The sequence below is a fragment of the Mastacembelus armatus genome, chromosome 15 (genome assembly GCF_900324485.2).
Source record: "Mastacembelus armatus chromosome 15, fMasArm1.2, whole genome shotgun sequence".
Classification (NCBI taxonomy): Eukaryota; Metazoa; Chordata; class Actinopteri; order Synbranchiformes; family Mastacembelidae; genus Mastacembelus; species Mastacembelus armatus.
This window is the reverse complement of record NC_046647.1, coordinates 2841074-2863292: the sequence shown is the minus strand read 5'-3', so window position 1 is coordinate 2863292 and position 22219 is coordinate 2841074. Positions and strand designations below refer to the sequence as shown.

The window sequence follows — 22219 nt, the reverse complement described above, 5'->3', positions numbered from 1 at the left end:
TACAGATGTTTTCTTTCTATATCCACAGATCGTGACACTCAAATGTGGTATATGTAATGAATTGGCAGGGAGCGAGAGGGAGAGAGTGAGCGAAATAAAGTGTGAGAGAGACAAAGTTTAACATAGGATGTGCTTGCAACAAGTGTCAAGCAAACTAACACGGGAACAAACAAAGTGTTGAGCATTGATATAAACCTCTATAAGAGTTCAGACAAGATGGGACCGTTGTGTGTGGCTGGCCATCTGCCTCCACTGTGTAGGTGTGTATTTTCTATATTTTATTTATATTCATTTCTTTTTAAATTTTTATCAGGACTCACTCGCTAGGTTTCATTGCTACTGGTTTATGATCACCAGAATTGTGGTCTGTCCTCTTCCACTCCACAGTAGCTTTGTTCCCTTGACTTTCTGCATAGCCACAGATGTTTGAGAAGATGTGGAAAGAGGAGGATCACTAGTAAGGCTGGGAAAAATAATCACTTTTTTCAGTGCATTGTCGTTCACTTTTAAGTCATTTTTACACAGATTGCCAAATGAACTGGACTTTTTGATTGTATTTCCCCCCTCAGTGATTTTACCTCCTCCTCATTCCAAGTCTGACCCTGAGCCATTTTATTCCTGGCTATCGTTCTACACGTAGCTTGTTTAGGCTTTGTTTACCCACAATGCCCTACGCTGTAGTCCGCTTCCTGATTTTAGCTCACTTAAATCAAGCCAAGACCTATGTTTTTAGGTGGACCAGAGATTGCTTCTTTGACCCGCACCAGTTTGATTGCGCATTCAGACCTCCCCAAACAAACCTGACTTTCAGAAAAAACAAACTAGAGTTAGATTAAAATGGACGAAACAGGGCTGGTGTGAATGCACCCTAAAACAATTCTGAATTAATGCAGAGAATAAATAAATAAATAAAATAAATAGTGTGCCAATCAGACATGTTTTACCACTACCAGACTACAAACGGCCTACATGCATGCATGCTCGTATGTGTATGTCTATTCACGTATGTCTATTCACTTCCTCTTACAAGCGTGTTTTGCTGTGTGTGGTGTATAGCTCGTCTACGGATTAGCAACAGACTAGCTTTAGTCTAACACAACTAAAAACTAACTAAACGCTCTGAACAATTCATTAACCGCTACATATTCCTATGCTAGTCAAGTAACTTTCTATTTTGTCCAGTATTTCTTGCTATTTATAGAATTAGCGCTCGTTAGCCTACGAGTTAGCTTAGCTAGCTAGTAGCATGGCTTTTCCCTCTTTCTCCTGCTCAGTGTGCCACAGGTTTAGTTCGTCCTCTGCCTCTTTTAGTAATAATGATACTTGTAATAATTGCAAGGTTCTGGTAGCTTTGGATGCAAGGATCACTGAAAAGGTGTGGAGCCACCGAGCTCAGGGTCTGTTAGCTGTCTGACAGCAGCTCCGGAGCAGCCCGGAGAATTAGCCTGGGTGATGGTCCGACGGAAACATACTCCTAAGCAGAAGCCCACAGCTCATCACCTGCCTCTTCATATTTTTAACAGATTTTCCCCACTCAGCGAAACACCCGCTGAGAAACCGACTCTGATAATTGGTGATTCCATAGTCAGAAACATGAAGCTAGAGACTCCAGCGACCATAGTCAAATGCATTCCTGGTGTCAGAGCGGGCGAGTCAAACTTGAAGCTGCTTGCTAATGCTAATCATAAATATGGTAAAATTGTTATTCACGTCGGCAACAATGACACCCGATTACGCCAACTGGAGGTCTCTAAATTAATGTTGAGTCCGTGTGTAACTTTGCCAAAACAATGTCGGACTCCGTAATTTTCTCTGAACCCCTCCCCAATCTGACCAGCGATGACATGTTTAGCTGCATGTCGTCATTCCGTCGCTGGCTGTCTAGGTTGTATCCAGCAAACAATGTGGGCTTCATAGACAACTGGGCCACTTTCTGGGGAAAACCTGGTCTGGTAGCGAGCGATCGCATCCATCCCACTTTGGATGGTGTGGAAATCTGGCTGAGTTTATTGCCCAATGTAAAGTTTGACAATCCAGAATGGCGAACGCAGAGACTCAGTCTAAAATGCCTCTCTGCAGTTTCCTTAGAGCCGTCAACCCTCCAAACCCCGTAGAGACTGTGTCTGCCCCTTAAAGATCTAAATCATATAAATCAGAAGTTAACACAAGAGGAGTTATTCATAAAAACTTAATAAAAATTAAGACCACTCCTCTTATTGAACAGAAAAACAGAACTGTCAAATGTGGATTATTAAATATTAGGTCTCTTTCGTCTAAATCTCTGTTAGTAAATGATTTGATAATTGATCACCAAATTGACTTACTCTGTCTTACTGAAACCTGGTTGCACCAGGATGAATATGTCAGTCTGAATGAATCAACCCCCCAGTCATAAAAATTGTCATGTTCCTCAAAGCACAGGTCGACGTGGAGGAGTAGCTGCAATCTTCCACTCGAACTTATTATTATTAAACGTTCATCCTCAGAACAATTGTAACTCATTTGAGAACTTTGGCATTGAATGCGAACACTCCCTAAAATCCTGTTTTGTCTTCCCATTCTTTAATAACTTTTGAATTTAAGATAATGGATCGTGCAGCATTTGGAAGAAAATTCAACTACAGCAGATGTTTATCTGACAATGCTGTTAATAAATGTTAATACATTTAAGAAAATGATTCCATCTTTATTTACATCTATGCCATGTGCCAACACAGTGGAGGGCAGCTGCCTCAATCCTGCTCCCTACCAAATTGATTATGTTGTTGACTGTAGCCTCACAGCGATCCCAGGCCTGGTATAAAAATTGTATTTCCAGATTTATTACAAAAGATTGTCGGACAAATTTGAATAAAGTCCGACAAACTATATATCAAATTAAAGCATAAAGCCTCACGATTCAAATGGTATAAAGCAATTTAGCTTTTCTAGAAAGGACGTGGCGTTCCACAAATTTAGAGGAATTTTATCTAGCCTGGAAAAACAGTTTATTAACATATAGAAAAGCTCTCCGTAAAGCCAGAACTGCATACTATTCATCACTAATAGAGGAAAATAAGAACAATCCTAGGTTTCTTTTCAGCACTGTAGCCAGGCTGACAAAAAGTCACAGCTCTGTTGAGCCCAGTATTCCCTTAGCTCTCAGCAGTGATGACTTTATGAGTTTCTTTACAAATAAAATCATAACTATTAGAGATAAAATTCATCAGATGCTTCCTATAGCTGCTATAAATGAATCTTCTACTACAGTAGCTCTTGAATCATCTATGAGACTTCAGTTATGTTTAGACTGCTTTTCTCCCATAGATCTCACGGAATTCACGTCAGCAGTTGCTTCATCTAAATCATCTAGATTACTGGAACTCATTACTATCAGGATATCCCAGTAACTCCATAAAAAGCCTCCAGTTAATCCAGAATGCTGCAGCCAGAGTCCTGACAGGAACTAGCAAGAGAGATCATATTTCTCCTATACTAGCTTCTCTTCATTGGCTCCCAGTAAAATCCAGAATAGAATTTAAAACCCTTCTCCTCACATACAAATCCTTTCATGATCAAGCTCCTTCATACCTTAAAGATCTCATAGTACCATATTATCCCAATAGAGCACTTTGCTCTCAGAGTGCAGGTCTACTTAGGGGACTCAGTACTCTGAGAACCACGAGTACTGAGTACTGAGCTCTCAGTCTATGGAAGGTGATGTGGATAGAGCCAATACCTTCAACCAGTATTACATCAGGTTTGACAATGTGGCTACTTTCACCTACACCTCTGCAGCTACTCCTTCCACCTCCACAGCTCCTCACTACACCTCATCCTCTATGGCTGCTCCCTCCACCCCCATCTCTGTGGCTGCTCTCTCCACCATTATTACCTTTGCAGCTCCCCCCTTCATGGCTACCATCTCCACCTGCACTGCCACTCCAGGCTCTATATATATATATATATATATATATATATATATATATAGCCTATATAGCACAATTCATACACAGAGTAATTCAAAGTGCTTTACAGAAATAAAGGACAAGTTAAAAGTGCACAGGCAAAAATCAAAATAAGAAACAGCAAATAATAGAAGATTAACTTGAAATGATATTAAAGGAGAATGAGTGCAGATAAAGCACTTTCAGTTGTCATATGCTGAGTTAAAAAGAAAAGTCTTTAGCTTGGACTTAAACATTGCCAGAGATGAGGATTGTCTAACATCATCAGGAAGACTATTCCAGATTTTAGCTGCATAAAACTGGAATGCTGCTTCTCCATGTTTAGTCCTGACTCTAGGCACAAGCAGAAGGCCTGTTCCTGATGTTCCCAGTGTTCGAGATGGTTCATATGGCATCAACATATCAGAGATGTACTGTGGAGCTGAGCCATGAAGAGACTTACATACAAGAAGTGCTGGTTTAAAGTCTATTCTCTGAGCGTCAGAAAGCCAGTGCAGAGATCTGAGAACAGGAGTAATGTGGTTGTACTTCCTGTTTCTTGTCAGGACCTGAGCAGCAGCATCCTGAATGTACTGCAGCTGCCTTACAACTCATTTTGAGAGCCCAGTGACCAGGCATTACAGTAATCTAGTCTGCTATAGATAAATGCGTGGATGAGTCTTCAAGTCTGGTTTAGACATAATCCCTTTGATTCTGGCAATGTTTTTGAGATGGCAAAATGCTGATGACATTGATTCAATGTGGCTGTTAAAATTTAAGTCTGAGTCCATGATTAACCCTAGATTTCTAACCTGAGTTTTAGATTTTAGAGAAAGGGACTCAATGTGACTGCTGACATTTTCTCTTTGTTTCCATCCATCCATCTTCTGTACCCGCTTTTTCCTGAAAGCCAGGGTCACGGGGATCTGCTGGAGCCTATCCCAGCTCTCTCTCGGGTGAAAGGCAGGGGTTTTCTCTTTGTTTCTGTGGCCCAAAGATGATTACTTCAGTCTTGTAACTGTTTATTTGGAGAAAGCTGTTTTGCATCCACACAGTGATCTTTTCAATGCAATGACAGTGAATTGACTGGTCCATATTCATCTGCAGTGAGTGATATGTAAATCTGAGTGTCATCTGCATAGTTATGGTAGGACACATTGTTCAATGATTCATTAAAAGACCAATGGGCTGAAGTCCACTTTGGTCTCCAAAAATCCATTCCATTGCATACTGAGGGTGGTTGTCTGCGGCAGACTTCGGTCCAGGATTGGGCAGCCTATGGGTGTGGGGGGTGGGTGGACACGGCATTGCATCATGGCAGTTATTTTCTGTTGTCTTTTTTGCTTGTTACCTATCTACTCGCTTACTCTATCCCTGTCCCCTTCTGTCTCCCCACCCCACGTAGTTGGCATCATCAAAATAAACATGAGTTGTTTCAACTTCTCTTAGAAAAGAAACCCTGTTGGCTCAAAACCGCATCCAGATCCTGAATAATGTATGCCAGGCAGCTAGACAGGACAGGTTAAAAAAAGGGATGGGTTGGACCTCTCTTTTCTTTGCTGGATCACAGATTACCTGACAAAAAGGCCACAGTTTTTCAGGCTGGAGAACTGCATCTCTGGTAGAGTTCTAAGCAGCACAGGGGCTGTTTGTTAGACTAGTCACTTAACACATACAGCTAACCCTAACCCCCTGTACAATATAAAAAAGGGCAGAGATAACTTTTCCTCCCAAGGTGACTTAGGTCCTCAGACGTTTGCAGGAAGACGCTGCACATGTTTTACAAAACTATGGTAGCCAGTGTGCTGTTTTATGCTGCAGTCTGCTGGGGAGGCAGCATAAAGCTAGAGGATGCAAGGCAACTGGACACACTGGTACAAAAAGCTGGTTCATTCACTGGAATGAGGTTGGACTCACTGGAGGTGGTAGTGGAGATATGCAGGCAGAAAAAGGTAGAGACCATCCTGGAATACGCTGACCATCACCTTCACAACATCCTGATGGTGCAGAGAAGTAGCTGCAGTGGACGGATAACCTCACTGTGCTGCAGGACTGAACCATACAGGAGATCCTTCATCCCCAATGCTATCAGGCTCTACAACACCTTAGCTAATGGCAGATGACAACTGACTATGGATTACTCTCATTACTGACTTATTATTTAACTACAAGACTACCTGAATTTCCCTTTAGGATGAATACCAATTATCTTATCTTACACCACCAAACAGGAAAAACTCAGAAGAACAAATAGTTATGAGTCAAGGCCAAAAACACATATGCACATTGGTGCTGCTTTTCAATTAAGCAGAGAGCTCCAGGATTTAATAGAAGATGGATGCAGATATTGCCTTTTTCTAATGGACAGATAGGCAAATTATTTGCAATGTTCCACTGAAAACTACTGTGATTAATATGATGATGTTCAGTTCAACAACCTTCATGGCAACATTATTTTACCTGTCTACAATAAGTTTTCTAAATGAATTTTGCCATGGACATTCAGGTTGAAAACAAAACTTTAACCTCAAAGGGAGCTGATGCACTAAATTTTTTCTTTGGCATGGGCTCTTCCCTGTCGCTATTATCTTTGCCATGATAATGCATGTTCATGAGTTCTGACAGGTGTGGTTACAAAATCTTAACTGAAATGGTTTGTGGATTTGTATATAGGTTGATCAAAATATCAAGAACAGTTAATCAGAATCATAGATTATACCTTTAATAGGCAGGAACCAAGTAACAAAAGACACCATCAAACTGCTTTATGGGAAATGTAGCATCCAGTGCTTTCCACAGACAAAAGACTAGAATATCTGTTTGTGCTTTTTAAGTGCACTTGTATCTCTGTCAGGGTCTAATACCCACACTTGCCATGGGTCTGTGAGGAAACTGATACTGTATGAAACTTATAACATTTAAAGAGCACAGTAAATGTGGTTAGTTCTACAGTAAACTGTAATCACTAACTGCTGTCATGATGTCAGGTGAGAATGATGAAAAAGAAATCAATTACTACTGTTTTATTTCAGATCTACAGTAACAAAGTGTTGCAGGGCTTTCATTTGTGGTTATAAAGCACTTGGTTTGGTTTGTTTTTTCCTCTGACTTTCAGCTACAGATGTAGCAATTTAAAGAGTCACACTGTTTTACTGCACTATGTTTAGGGTGCCCTGCTTTGCATCAGGAATGCAGTGGTTTTAATCGTGTGCCAAGCTATATAAAACAAAAAAAATAATCCAATACGCTGCCCCTTTTGCTGCCACCAGGTGTCGCAAAACTGTTTGTAGTTACAGGCACTGCCCCAGATAAAAAATCTGTTACATCAGATTTCATATATTTAGTCATAGATCTATTAAACATGGAGCACAACACCATAAGTTACAAAACTGTACTGTTTGCTAGAATGAAAACATCTTTGTGAGTACTCATTTTAAACCTGATACCACACAGCCGCTATCAACAGAACAGAAACAGTCACATAGACGCATGGCAGCAACACGTGTTGTGCACACCAAATGGTGTGCAACACTAAGACAAGACTGGCCAGAATCTATAAACGTAAATTCTGAAGTTTTTAATCACCATCTCTTTGGCAGAATACAGTGTTGTACAACTTAACACTTTTCAAAAACAAAAAAAAAAGGAAGCAAACAAATGAACAAAAACAGGCAAACACATTTTATCTCCCTGTAAAAGAAAATTTAGGTGTGTGTGAGTTTGGGTATATGTTTGTAAAATGTCTTTTTAGATGCAAAAACACTTGTGCAGCGTTAACAGGACTCTAATGTGTAAGAATGTGGCACTACACATTCCTAAAGAATTAGCATTAAAAAACCATGTGGTGCATGTATACCGCACAATGCCTAGCATTGCTAACCGTCTGGCATAACGTGCTTTACTTTGGTGTAAAATTTAGCTATAATGGAGTTGTGCATATACCTTCCTTACATCTTAGATATTTCATTAATTGTTTTGATGCAGAAAACAGAATAGAAAAAGTTGCGTAGATTGACTAATGGCAGCAGTCTACATATCGCACACATAATTGTGTTACCTCATTAATTACTACTGTTAAATATCCACATCCACACTACACTTTGTTACAGAGAGGAGACAGATGCATAATGGGTAAAAAGAAAAAGCAACAGCCAAGGTAATCGGAATATACACAATACAAATAAAATAAAAATATATATATTGTAATCAGTGTATAAAATAAGTGTGAGTAGTGTATCCAAATTTTTATTACATTGCACATTCACATTTGAGGTAAGATGAATTTCACAGTTTTACAGATGGTGTGTGTGTGTATGAGAGAGAGAAGGGGGTGGGGGTGAGGTGGTGGGGAGGTTACTAAAAACTTAACACTATAGAAAATGTGTTTTTTTTTTTTTTTTTCAAAAAAAGATCCAAATGTTTGTCATCTGAGTCGTGTTTTTACTTTGAGGACAAAGTAAACTAAAAGTCGTTGTCTGGAACATACAAAGTGCTTCTTCACCCGCGTAACGTGCCATCATCCAAACGCAAAAAAAAGTGAGTAAATTCTATGATGAAGTTTGACGTTTCATGTCATTTCTCCGGGGCATGTACATAATTACCTGGCTCACCTCAGATTATTTCCATATGAACAGTGGGCTCAGTGCGAGGCAGGATCACATTATGTATAATGAGGTGAGACGGGAGAAAACGTACCACTCCTTACTTTCATACGGATTAAATAAAAAGTGGTGATTTGTTTTTGACTTGAATCATTTCATTTAAAAGAAGACATTTCAAGCATTTTAGCCATATATTTCTTATTTTTATGAGGCAAGTATTCGCTGAGATTCAGGTTGATTTATTTATGTGTCTGTGAAGAGAGATGACAAAGAAGACAGAGCGCACCCTGTCCGCTTTCTTAATTTTACAAAAGCACAGCATTTTGTTGTTATTATGAGTGTATACAAATAAAACTAGACCCTTTACAGATTCAAATGATATATTGCTCTTATTTGTACGATCAAAACTGACAAAGTAATTTAAGTTTGTTTCGGCATTATCAGAAGATGCCACAAAATGCGCTGCCACATTCGTCGACATCTGAGGGTTAAACCTTTGCCAATTATCTGTTGCAAAAAGATAATAAATTAATCATAATGTGAGACCTGCCTAGCTGAGAGGGAGAGCGGTGTCACTGCTCATATTTTTTCACCATTAACAATGTTCATAGTTCAGCTCCGTGGATCACAGGTTAACTGTTTTTGCTCCGTCTAAGTTACAGATTATAGATTTGCATTAACAATCACAGAAATCCCTTTTCTCTTGCTCCCTTCAACTTCACAGCATAGTCAAGTTTAAAGAACTCATTTTAGAAACACTATAACTTTTAGTTCTAAAAGTTATAGTGTTTCAGTCTGATTTTAATCTTATGTCGGGTTTCACAATCTGTCTGTACTTAAAAGAAATATTTTGTAACTTAATTTGTAAATTAAAAGACGTTTTCTGTTTATTGCCTGACGAATCATCACAATTATAATGTAGTCATTATCCCCCTCTGGGCATGCTGTAATTTGTAGCCTGGGTAGTAATTTGGGCTCTCATGCTTCAAAAAAATTACTAATTTATTATAATTAGTAAACGTTCCTACCACTGATATATATGTGTTTATATGTTTTCACTGTTCACTGTGTAGACATTTACCAACTGCCAGAATATCTGATCCTCCAGCACTAAAGTCAGTTTTCTAACTATAGCTTAAATGTTATTTTCTTAAAGTTTTATTATGTGCAGACTCTCACAATGAAAATTCCTATTTTGAAATGCAGCTTCAAACAGGATTGAACTCCAGTCTCCTGCATGAAAGCGCAGCGCTGATCAGCTCCACCAAATCTTCCCTATCACACTGGGGTGTTACTAAGTAGAATTTCATTTATTCAAAAAATACATTATATGGGAATATTATTGCACAATCAAGTATGTATGTATCTACATTTGCATTGTAGTTGCACAGGGATGTTTTAGGAAAGAGGGTTGGCTGAAAGCTAAAACTTCCAAACTATTACCGTAAAGTAACAAAGATCCACAGAAAATAAACGCAGTTTACAGCAAATCCTGAACTTTCATTACAGTATGGGCTGCAGTATGTATAATGAACGGTTGTGAAAGTAGCAACTTACTGTGGCATGCAGTGGCACCTTTAATGGCTACTAGTGTAGGCTTATGTTTAAACAACAGAGGTAAAAAACGTGGTTCCTAATAGGAACAAACTGAAGAAGTTACTTGAGTTGATGTGCATAGCAGAAGTAGTTTAAATAGGTTTTTCAGTGAGTTGACACCTGGTTTCCAGACCGTTGATCAATGAGAGGTAGTGAGCAGGTTTCCATTATGAGGGGGCAGCAGGCTCAGGCACAGGCTGCTATTTCAGGCAGCAAATTGGAGAATCAATGATCTGGATAATCTGTCTGGTCCTCTTAGATCTGTGGGATGCAATGAGGTTTCAACCATACATACAAGAACACCATGTGTGTGTGCAGATCTAATGGATTTCTTACTTCCACGTGGAACAGTTACAGTTTGACTGAAAAAGATAAATGAATATTTTATCGGCTCCTTACTTATTTAGAGGGATTAAAAAGAGATTGCATTCCATCATGATCTAAAAGTTATCAGATGTTCTGGTTTTACAACTCTGGAATGTTATCACAGTGATCACATTCTTTGTGATAATCATCTATTTGGAAAGCGCATTTGGACATTTAAAACTGTTTTAGTTGCCTAACCCTAGCCATAACAGGGCTTTTTTTTCTTTCTGTTGCTAACCTTAACAGTGTGGGCAAACTGGAATGGAACTATTTTAAGACATTTTTGCAGTGGATGTTAATTTAAATCATAATCTGGGATTTTTCCAGTAGAAAAAAAAAAAAAACCCTGACTACATACGACTTATAAGTGGGCAGGTATGCCAAACTTTTTTTAGGTTTTTTAGGGTCCTGACACTAACACAGGTGCTGCAAAAACTAGTCCCTGTTATATTAAACAAATTCAAAAGCACTTCTACAAAAACATTATAAAGAATGTGTATCTGCTCTCTTATGCCCCTTTTAGTCATATTCTATCATTTCACATTGATTATACTGTTGACACTGTAGTGGGAACCTTTACACTACCAGAAATACTCCATTACAAACTAGAAAAAATACATTTAAAAAAACAAATTAAAATTACATAGAATATAATGAGTATGCAAGCTGAGAGAAGTAAAAGCCATAAAATACAGAATGTAGAAAATGTTTACATGGATTGGTGTTGAATAGTGTAGTGTAGGGCTGGCTATGAAATCCAGACAGGCATCACACAAGTAAACTGATATAGGATATGTATTATGTTGGATTTGCAATTTAATTGCAAATACAGATAAGTGAGGTTTTATAAAAAACAGCTCATTCAGTCAGTATTTTGCAAGAGATGGGTGTTTGTTTATATCTCCATCAATTTCATCAAACAAATTCCTCTTTCTTTAACCCTCAGGGGCCGACGAATGCGCTGGCTTATTTTGTGGCATCTTCTCCTGATAACACCGAAAAGAACTTAAATTACTTTGTCAGTTTTGATTGTACAGATAAGAGCAATATATATACTTTTATTTGTATACACAACAAAATGTTGTGCTTTTGTATAATAAAGAAAGCAGACAGGGTGCACTCTTTGTCTTCTCTGTCACCTCTCTTCACAGACACATAAAACAACCGGAATCTCAGCAAATACTTGCCTCAAAACATAAGAAATATGTGTATAGAAACTGTCTACTTTTAAATAAAACAATTCGAGTCAAAAACAAATAATCTCTTTTTATGTAATCCGTATGAAAGGTGAGCTAGGTAATTATGTACATGCCCCCAAGAAATGGCATAAAACGTCAAGCTTCATAGAATTTACTCACTTTTTCTGCATGTTTGGATGATGGCACACTACATAGGTGAAGAAGCACTCCGGATGGCTCTGGACAACAACCAATAGTTTGCTTTCTCATCAGAGGAAAAACACGACTCAGATGACGGATGTTTGCATTTTGAAGAGCGACTGGACCCAGCAGAGTATATAATTCCTGACGAGTAATTACCTCTCAGCCACATTCCTGACTGAAAGGCTCATTATGCGGGTCTTTGTCTTCTCAGGTAAATCACATGATTATTCATGATCATACACACCTTCCTGCATATGCCATTTCTACAAAAAAGGGCCTAAGAAAAGTCTAATCAGTGTATTGTTTTCTGTGAATCAGTGAACGATGCTTTTCACATCATTTTGAAGCAAACACTCTGGGCTACAAGATCCAGTTCTCAAAAGTCTTGTGAACCAATGTTCTGTGTGTTTTCTCAAAAACACAATCATGTATGAACTTGCTGCTCACATATTATTGTAGGTCAGTTTGTGCTTATTACAGTGTTATCAGACTTTAGCCATTAATATGTTAAAGAAAAACTAAAAAACACAAATGTCAAGCCATGTCAAAACTTGTACAGGGCCCCAAAACACCATTATATCCGAGAGGGTTAAACTCAGCCTAACTTTATCCCTAACCCCAGCCACATAGATTAGCTCTACACTTTGTCACAAGACAGTTCCCACAAAACACACTGAAGTTAGTTTGACAATCTCCATCTGGACACATTTGACCCTGTATAACAGTGGTCACTAACCTTTTGTCAGCCAGGATAACTTTTCATGTCAGACAAAAAGCACAGATCTACCATACCTTTTAGAAGTTTGAAAAATGAAATCCCATACAGATAAATTATGGAAGAATGCTTTATCTTATTATTACCAAACCATTTTTCCATTCAAACAAATGTGACAACTGATGTACAAATATAGAACACAGTATTGAAAACGTATATACAGATATTAATCACTACAGTTTATATTGGTTTTCAACAAAAACTGAAGCATGTCCACAAGGAATGACATACCAAAACATTGAAAGACCAATTAGTCTCTAACTAGAAAGTCAAGTTTTCAGAAATTGTGGGAGTGCCTGCATGAAACTGAATGCGATTGCTTAAAAATATGAAGGCATGACCCATGTTCCCATACCCATTCAGAATGCAAGTTATATGTTTTCAGTATTTTTCTGTGTTTTTCCTCCATCTTGACTGCTAGCCAAACCAGAGACTTCTGGTAAAATTAGGCAGATTGTATGCAGCATAGTGCTGAAAATTTGACTGACACACCATTGAACCAATGGAATATTGGTATTATGGCAAACATATTTGCAACAGTGGTCTGATTGGTGGAACATAGTAAATAATTTTTTACCCTTAAAGATTGACCTGTCAATCATGATCGACAGGTTGGTGACCACTGCTGTATAGAGTGTAACAAGTTGGCTTAAAGTTAGATACTCACCTGCTGGACCATGAGCAGGTGTTGTAATTTACTGTCAGTAGTCTGTGTAAGTAAGAAAATCTGAAGACTGCTGATAATAACAGTTTTACTGAGGGGAAACCATGCTTAATAATGTGACCTATCACAGTCACATTAGTCAACCTCTTTGTGCCTACAGTTAATTCTTGTAAATGATTCTGAGCAAATGCTTACCTCAGCGTGGGGCTAATAGCAACAGACCACACTCTGTCATACATAGAAATTGTTTCTTTGGGGCAGCTGGAAGTCAAAGTCCAGATCTAGAAAAACAAAAATCACCAGTAAACATTTTTTTAATGTATGCATATGTATGCATATAATATGCAAAACATATTATGATATGTACATTGTAGATACTGCTGAAATCTTATGATGAATTGAATCTGAATGGAAATATATTCTTTATGAAGAAAATCCATTTTAAATAACACAAAACCATGCACCAAGCCCATTACATAAATAAATCTGAAATATAGACGTGTTCTGACCCGGACTGTTCGGTCTCTGGATCCACTGATGATGAGTCCATCTTTAGAGTCCAGGCAGTTAACTTCCTGGTTATGTCCGGATAACTCCACTAACATGTCACTTGTCCTGCTGTGGATCAGGATCTTGCCATCACTGACAGACAAAAAGCAGTTAATTTTAGAACTAGTCTGATATATTGATTTTAAACAGTGTTGTGCAAAAGTTTCAGGTACAACAAATACAATATAAAAAAACCGATTAAGTTACACAATTACTTTGAGCTGCCTGCAGAGATTTTCTTGGAGGTCTATCAGCTGAGTTTGCAGGGAAGCTGTACTGACTCACAGGCAAATTCTCTGGTTCCCACGAAAATTCTTTGACATTTCTGAGTATAAATGGTTTTTCAATGCAAAGTAGAATTTGTTTTCCTATGTTAAAGTCCTCAAAGTGTGTTGGGAAATTTTCATTGAAATTTACCTGGACCTCAGCAAGATTCTGAATCAGATTTTTTTAACTGGTTTGCTACAAAAGTTTCTGAAAGCACAGCATATTGAGGTTCAGATCTTTTTCTCTCTCAGAAAGCGCTTCGCGATAGTTTCATATAAATCCCTCTCGTTTGGTCAAGAAGAGATGTTTTTTCCGGAACATCTACAAAGGATTCCCCCTTCCTTACCTATGAAATCTAACACATACAATACATCGTGCATTGTCCAAGTTGTTTGTTGATTCATCCACGTCAAGTAATGAGATTTTAATTATCACAAGTTGATGAATGAAATATTTAGAAAAAAACCTGTTCGTCCTGCTGCAGAGGAATCTAAAAGGAGGTATTTGATTTACTTTTGTTTTTCATTTCATCCATCTCTTATTCTTATTGCCTCTCACTGAAGTCTCAATTTCCCATTACTTTGTTTTGTTTTTTTGGTTTGGTTCTTAGTTCTGTTCTCTGAGAATAAATGTGTTCAAATGACAACATTTCTCCCAGGCAGAATGACCATGAATTTCTCAGCCCTCTCATCCTTAAAAACATTACTTTTTTTTGTACTAGTCAGTTGTGAATATGCAATTTTAGTTAAACATTTACATTTGACTTAAATTAGAGTGCCTACATTTGATGAGGCTGAATGATGGCAAGTATGATGATGTGTCTCTCAAGCATAGTGTGGGTCAGATTGAGTTGAAAGTTCACCCCATGTCTGAATCAAACTCTACTTCTACCTATACTAGAGTTTGTCTTGTCAGGCATTTATTTGTTGCTATTCTTTCCTTCCTGTTAGACAGAGAAACATTTTGAATAAGGTGATAAATGTCTTGAGTAAAATCACTGGTTATCAACCACAGTACCTGCCTCCTCTGTACAAGAAACAAATGGTAAAGACAACAAAATCCATTTAGTTTGAGAGTTTCTTATCCCTAAAATCCAGAGTTTCAGATTCTCCACTCTTGTTCTGTTTTTTAGGGTCCCATTACCCACCAGTAGCCAATTCTAAAATTCCTTTTTTCTTACAAGATTCTACTAAACTCAGTAAACAAGTGATTATCTAAATACTGACCTCTTGATCTTACCAGAATATACATATGATATGCTTTTTTGGAAGGTGTATATAATCTTTATGTACCGTATTTTACGGACTATAAGTCGCACTGTAGTATTAGTCGCTTTTAGCACAAGCTGCCTTGTTGAACAGAAAAAAAACATATAAGTCGCTTCTGTGTGTAAGTTGCATTCCTTATTATACTAACTATAGTTTAAATTAGCCCATGACAAACATTGGCTAGACATAACAATAAGCAGAAGTGCATTATGAAATTCATTCATATGTGTCAAGTAATATTAAACAACTGCACCAACATCAGGGTAGGGGGAGATGAGGCAGCATCTCCTCCTCCTCTCTCAGGCTGTCTGAATGCTGACACTCACTTCAAACTGTGTTTCAGCTGCACACTTTATTACCTGCACTTACCTGCAGTATAGCTCTTTGTTTTGGGTGGCATTTTCACTTCTGTTACACTAGGAGTTTAGTGTGAATGTGGGTTTTTACTTTTTTTGGCAGAACAGCATTATCTTCAATTGAGTCAAGAGTGCCATCTTACACTACTGACTACTTGACAAAATTACTGTAAATATACACATATAGGTCAATTCCCTATATAAGTCGTACTACAAGCTAGAGGAGTAAAAAAAAAAAGTGTGACTTATAGTCCAGAAAATATGGTAGTGTGTTTATGCACGTGTGTGTGTGTGTGTTTATGTCAACTAATTGCCTTTTGAGGACAAATCAAAGTAATTTATTGTGTGAGTGATATTATGCCTTACGTAGCTGTTTCTGCTTCATGCCATCATTTGGTTCAAGTGACATATTATGTTGGTGCTTATTAGTATCTATTGAATCACCAATGTCTGAAGTGGCTGAAAGCCACATAACATGCAAATTAGTAGGCCTTGATTTAAAACTGAAAATCAAACTATTGTTCCCAAGATCAAGGGGGGACCTTTTTTATTTTTATGACACCTTATGGCACTTTTTGAAAAGTTGTAACTGCGAAGCAGATTACCATTTTAATTAAGTAATAGTAAAAAAAATACTGATTCTTATTTCTGTAGGTGTTTTAAAAATAGCATGTATTTCATATGGATAAAATATGTATAGAAATATCTGAAACATGGGCCTCGAAATCGAATTGAATCATGGAATGCCTAATGATTCCAAACCCTAGTGCCAACATAGCTATTTGAATAATTCACTGCATTTCACCCCTCCTTATCAGCAGGATTTTTACCATCACAACCAGTGTGTCCATTTTGCCTTGTCAAAAAAAAAAAAAAAAAGCTACCAAGCAAAAAAATAAATGAAATATAATCAGGCCCACCTTTACCAGCTACAAGTGATGATACAAAATGTAATTTATCAATAATTAAAATAGAAAATTTTAATACAGTACATTATTCTGCATGCTTTTATTACTTTACATATACTTGTACAGTATACGTTTAGACTGTAGTATTGCTACCTATATTCACATGAAAATCTGAGTACTTACCAGATCTTATATTAACTCCAAATAAATTATTGTTTCTGCACATTACTTATCATGAGCCACATTTTCACCAGTAGCAGTATGGAAATATTTAAACTACAAAATGTAATAGTTTAAATCTCTATAGGTTAGGTTGGTATGGATCAATCAAAAACATTCCTTAATGTGATTGTGACAAATGATGCCTCCAACATCATACATAAACTAATGCATGTTGTCTATGCCAAATAAAGTTACAAGGACAACAAAAAGCATAAGCTACCTTCTGCCACTGATCAGGTGTGAATCTGTCAGAACAAAGTGGCACACATCACCGTTGTTGGCTGAGTAGATTTTAAATGGGTTACTCTGGAGCTTCCCAGGGTCTTGACGTAGATAATATGCTTCAATATTAGCAGCCTGAGATAAAAACAGTATCTCTCCATCTCCATCCAGCTGTAACCATGGTAACAGTCTAAAGACAAGGCACATAATTTCAAGGAAATGTAATTTATAAGTGACAGCAAATAAATGCAAATACCATGATAGACTCTAATAACATATGCAGATGTGTCTCAGACAGCTCACAAAAGAACATATAATGTTTGTTACAGGAATATCGAAAATTTGGGAAAATATATTTATTTCCTTCAGAGTTTAAAAGATGCATATCACTTATGTCTGTCAAAATTTGGGCATAAAGATTGGAAGCTGATGGAATGAATCTATAGGACTTGTCCCAATGTAAAGCACAACATATATTTTCTCATTCCGTTTTTTTATGTTTTACACTACATGTTGTCCAGGTAAAATAAAGCCATAGCATTTTGGCCTTCAAACAATGTGTAGGTGGCTCACTTACTTTGTTTTCCATTTGAGAGGAACTGCCTTTTTGCAGATTCCATCACACCAGTTTTGAGCTATCTTCACTCGCTCCTTCAATGGGATGTGAGGATATCTGCAAATAACAGTGATAGTTAAGCATTGCTGTGGCTTTACCATTGTTTAACAGATAAATACACTCAAATTACAAAACAAAAAAACAAAAAACGCAGCTTTTAGTGGAAATATGCTTTTTAAATCAAAGACATGGTCCCAGTAATAAATGTGGACCATGAGATGTGTGGATTATAAGATAAGAAAACTTTTATTTAACCCAACTGTGCTTTAGCTTCAGGTCATGAACTGATGTCCAGGCATTCTCCTTCCTCCCTGAACAAAGTCTAAAGAACTCCAGGCCTTCAGGATTTTCTGCTAGAGAGCAGAATTCATGGTTCCATCAATTATGGCAAGTCATTCAGGTTTTAAAGCTTGCAAAGCAGCCCCAGACCATCACACTACCACCACCATGTTTGATGATGTTCCTTTATGAAATGCGTTAGTTTTGTGCCAGATGTTTCAGGATGCACACCATCCACAAAGTTGAACCTTTGCCTCATCAGTCCACAGAATCTTTGCCCAAAAGTCTTGGAGATAACAAGATATTTTTTGGCAAATCTGAGATGAGCCTCTGTGTTCTTTTTGCTAGGAACTCTCCCTTGGATGACATTCCAGCAGTTGGTAAACCTTTTTAACATCTTTTAATTGACTGTGTTGGTCCTCTGCTAAAGCCTAAAGCAGGCAGTATGTATTTGCTTACAGCCTGTAAGTTATAGATTAAATATACATTACCCAGCAGCTTATGCTCTTAGAAATATAACAACCAAGTCTGTTGTCAAAGCTTTGTCTCAGTTCATTTTAGTGTTTGGTATTCCAAAAGTGATACAAAGTGACCAAGGGACAAACTTTACATCTAACCTGTTTGCAGAAATCCTAAAACAGCTGCAGATCAAGCATGTTACATCTACACCCTATCATCCAGAGAGTCCCCCTGACTCTCTGGATGATAGGGTGTAGATGTATTGAATGCTTCCATCAGACCCTCACATCTCTGTTTTGTGCTTACTGCACTGAGCTTGACCCAGACTTGGAAGAAGGTCTACGCCGGCTAATGCTGGCAGCCAGAGAAGCCACTCAGGCCAGTAAAGGGTTCAGTCCAAATGAACTTGTGTTTGGTCATTCTGTTCGTGGTCCTTTAACTCTGATACAGAATGACTGGAAAAGCTCTCCATCTCCCACTAAACTTATTGACTATGTCAATGGTTTCAAAAGACGACTGTATGAAGCTAATTTAGAAAGGTCTCAAGAAAAAATGAAAATATATATTTGATTGTAAATCTGAGAAACATGCTTTTAGTGTTGGTGACCAAGTGTTAGGCTTGTTGCCTGTAAGCGCTCCCTTTTAGGCCAAGTTCTCGGGTCCCTACTCAGTAATAAAGCAGGTTTCAGATCAGAACTACATGATTTCTACTACTATATGCCATATAGTAGACTTCCAGCGGCACTGTTCCCTGGCTGCCTAGCGGTGTCTCTCGCTTTGCTTTTTGGCATTTTTCACATGGCAAAACTTAATTTAATGTTTTGCTGGAGAATGTTAATCATGGATTATGCAGCATGGAGTTTGATTTGATTGCTGATGACGTTTCTCAACATTTATTTTTCTTGTGGATTGAACTCTGACTACTCTGTTGGCGGCGCTGCCGTAAATAAAATCCAATATAACAGGGAGTTTTTACTATTGTTTCCGAAACTCTGTTTCAACGGAGTGTTCTACAGCAGTGGATATGATCCCGAACTATCTTAAAACAAATGTGACGGGAGTTTAAGCACACACTAAGCGCAAACGTGGATGCAGAGCAGGCCTTCGTCACCGATTGAGACGGCTGAGAGATAAAAATAAACTTTGTTTGCCTACAACTCTTCTTATCAATCTGCAATCTCTGCAAGCAAAAATGAATGAACTATCAGCTAATATTCGCTACCTACACGAGTATTGGAATTCCTGTATCCTGGCAATCACTGAGACGTAGCTGGATAGCAACGTCACCCCCAGTGAGGTGGAACCTGCTGGCTTTGTATCGTTTAGGACCAACAGGGATCCTGACAAAACCGTGAAGACTCATGAAAGTGGAGTATGCCTCCTTGTTCAAGAGGATTGGTGCCGCGCAGTCAAGGTTAGAGAGAGCCTGTGCACTATGGATGTTGAATTGTTATGTCTCCCTTCGACGATATTATTAAACAAGGGAGTTTCTTCAAATTTTTATTATTGCGGTATATCAAATGCTAAGAAAGTCCAAGAGATTGTTTTCAAACTATCTCAGAGACTTGAGTCAATTTCTCCCAATGCTCCCAAGTTTATTATGGGTGATTTTAATAAGTGTAATGCTAAGAAAAGTCTGTGCACATATTATCCATATGGTGATTGTCCCACAAGGAGGAAAAAGACTTTGGACATGTGCTACCGAACTGTTAAAAACACTTATCTCTCGTCACTTCTCCCGTCATTGGGAGCGTCTGATCATAGTGTGGCCTACCTCTGTCCTGTCTACCAGAGGCTAGTCGAAAGGGAAAAGTCTCAGGAAAAGACTGTTAAAGTACGGGACAATGACAATATAACAGCTCTGCAAGGGTTTTTTGAATGTACATATTGGGATATTTTTAGTACAGTTGATATTAATGAATAGGTTGAAACAGTTACTGATGTAGCGAATTTAAATATGTACATGTATTGAACATGAAGGTTTATTATGTCTAGTTTATGAATTATGAATATCATAAACCATCTTAATAATTTGGGGCACCAGAACCTTTAAAGGCAGAGCAACCAGTCAATTAATGAGTAATACAGGATATCATTCTACAATCTGAAAGAGACTTCACTTTGTCATATGTAGTGAGAGCAGGGAGCAGGTGGAGGAAAATCTAGAGAGGTGGAAAGGAGAGGAATGAAGGTTAGCCACAGTAAAACAGAGTATATGTGTGTAAATGAGAGGGACTGAAGTAGAATGGTGAGGTTACAGGGAGTAGAGGTAAAGAAGATGGAGGATTTTAAGTAACTAGGGTCAACAGTCCAGAGCAATGGAGAATGTGGAAAAGAAGTGAAGAGACGTGTGCAAGCAGGTTGGAACGGGTGGAGGAAAGTGTCAGGTGTGATGTGTGAGTGTCGGCAAGAATGAAAGGAAAAGTGTACAAGACAGCGGTGAGACCAGCATTGTTGTATGGTTTAGAGGCAGTGCCACTGAGAAAAAGACAGGAGGCAGAGCTGGAGGTAGAAGAGCTGAAGATGTCGAGTGTTGATTGAGATGGTTTGGACGTGTTCAGAGGAGGGACAGTGAATACATTGGTAAAAGGATGCTGAGGTTAAAGATGCCAGGAAGGAGGCCTAGAGGAAGACCAAAGAGGAGGTTCTTGGATGTAGTGAAGGAGGACATGAGGATAGTTGGTGTGGGTGAGGAGGATACAGAGGACAGGGTTGAATGGAGGCGGATGATTCGCTGTGGCGACCCCTGAAGGGAGCAGCCAAAAGGAAAAGAAGAAGTTTGAGTCTCATGTCTAAACACAGTTTAGGAGGAAGCTTTAGTAATTATGAAGACCAACTGAGATTAGTGTGAGACAACCAGCACAGCCACAGGTTACTTGCTTGTCCTCAGATTTACTGAGGCTCAGTCTATTCGTCTGTCGACTGGCCCGACTGCAGTCTGCCGGTGGGAGTAGATGTTCTCCGGAGTGTTGGGCTTCGGGCCTGGGTCGGTTCGTCGCCTTTTCTCACTGTCCTTCTGGCTGCTGAAGGGTCGTCTCATGGAGTTGGTTGATATGAGATGGTCAGCTGGGGGACAGCCACACGCAGGGACAATGTCTTTGTTTCTCCTCTGCTGGGCAGTAAAACAATCTCTAGTTCATGGTTCTCCTGTAGCTCTCTTTTTGAGAGTGTTTCTCCTCAGGGCAAGAGAATCTTGAGAGTCTGGACATCTCATAACTTTCTCTGAATCTGTCTGGAACTCCGTCCATTTCTGTTCTCTTCGGGGTGTTCAGTTCCCCAGAGTTCAGATCTAAGAGTTCTGAATTAAGGGTTCAGGGTGTGTTCTCATGTCTTATTCATTCTTTCAGAGTTCTCTTTCAAGCCTGCTTCAAGTCTGGGTATTATCTGTCTGTACAGTGGGTACGGAAAGTATTCAGACCCCTAAATTTTTCACTCTGTGTCATTGCAGCCATTTGCCAAAATCAAAAAAGTTCATTTTATTTCTCATTAATGTACACTCAGCACCCCATATTGACAGAAAAAAACAGAAATGTAGAAATTTTTGCAAATTTGTTAAAAAAGAAAAACTGAAATATCACATGGTCATAAGTATTCAGACCCTGTGCTCAGTATTGAGTAGAAGCACCCTTTTGAGCTAGTACAGCCATGAGTCTTCTTGGGAATGATGCAACAAGTGTTTCACACCTGGATTTGGGGATCCTCTGCCATTCTTCCTTGCAGATCCTCTCCAGTTCTGTCAGGTTGGATGGTGAACGTTGGTGGA

At 38.5% G+C, this 22219-nt stretch overlaps 1 protein-coding gene across 3 annotated transcripts in view; it reads right to left on the bottom strand.

Annotated features, from left to right (window-relative positions):
- Positions 1 to 22219, bottom strand: part of fbxw4 (F-box and WD repeat domain containing 4) — a 95322-nt gene that overhangs the window by 60576 nt on the left and 12527 nt on the right. For all 3 annotated transcript variants that reach the window (XM_026309089.1, XM_026309091.1, XM_026309090.1), the window contains exons 2-5: positions 17680 to 17775; positions 17101 to 17292; positions 13820 to 13952; positions 13506 to 13591 (exon numbers count right to left, since the gene is read on the bottom strand). In XM_026309089.1, the coding sequence (XP_026164874.1) occupies positions 13506 to 13591; positions 13820 to 13952; positions 17101 to 17292; positions 17680 to 17775 (507 nt within the window). The remainder of the gene's footprint in view (positions 1 to 13505; positions 13592 to 13819; positions 13953 to 17100; positions 17293 to 17679; positions 17776 to 22219) is intronic.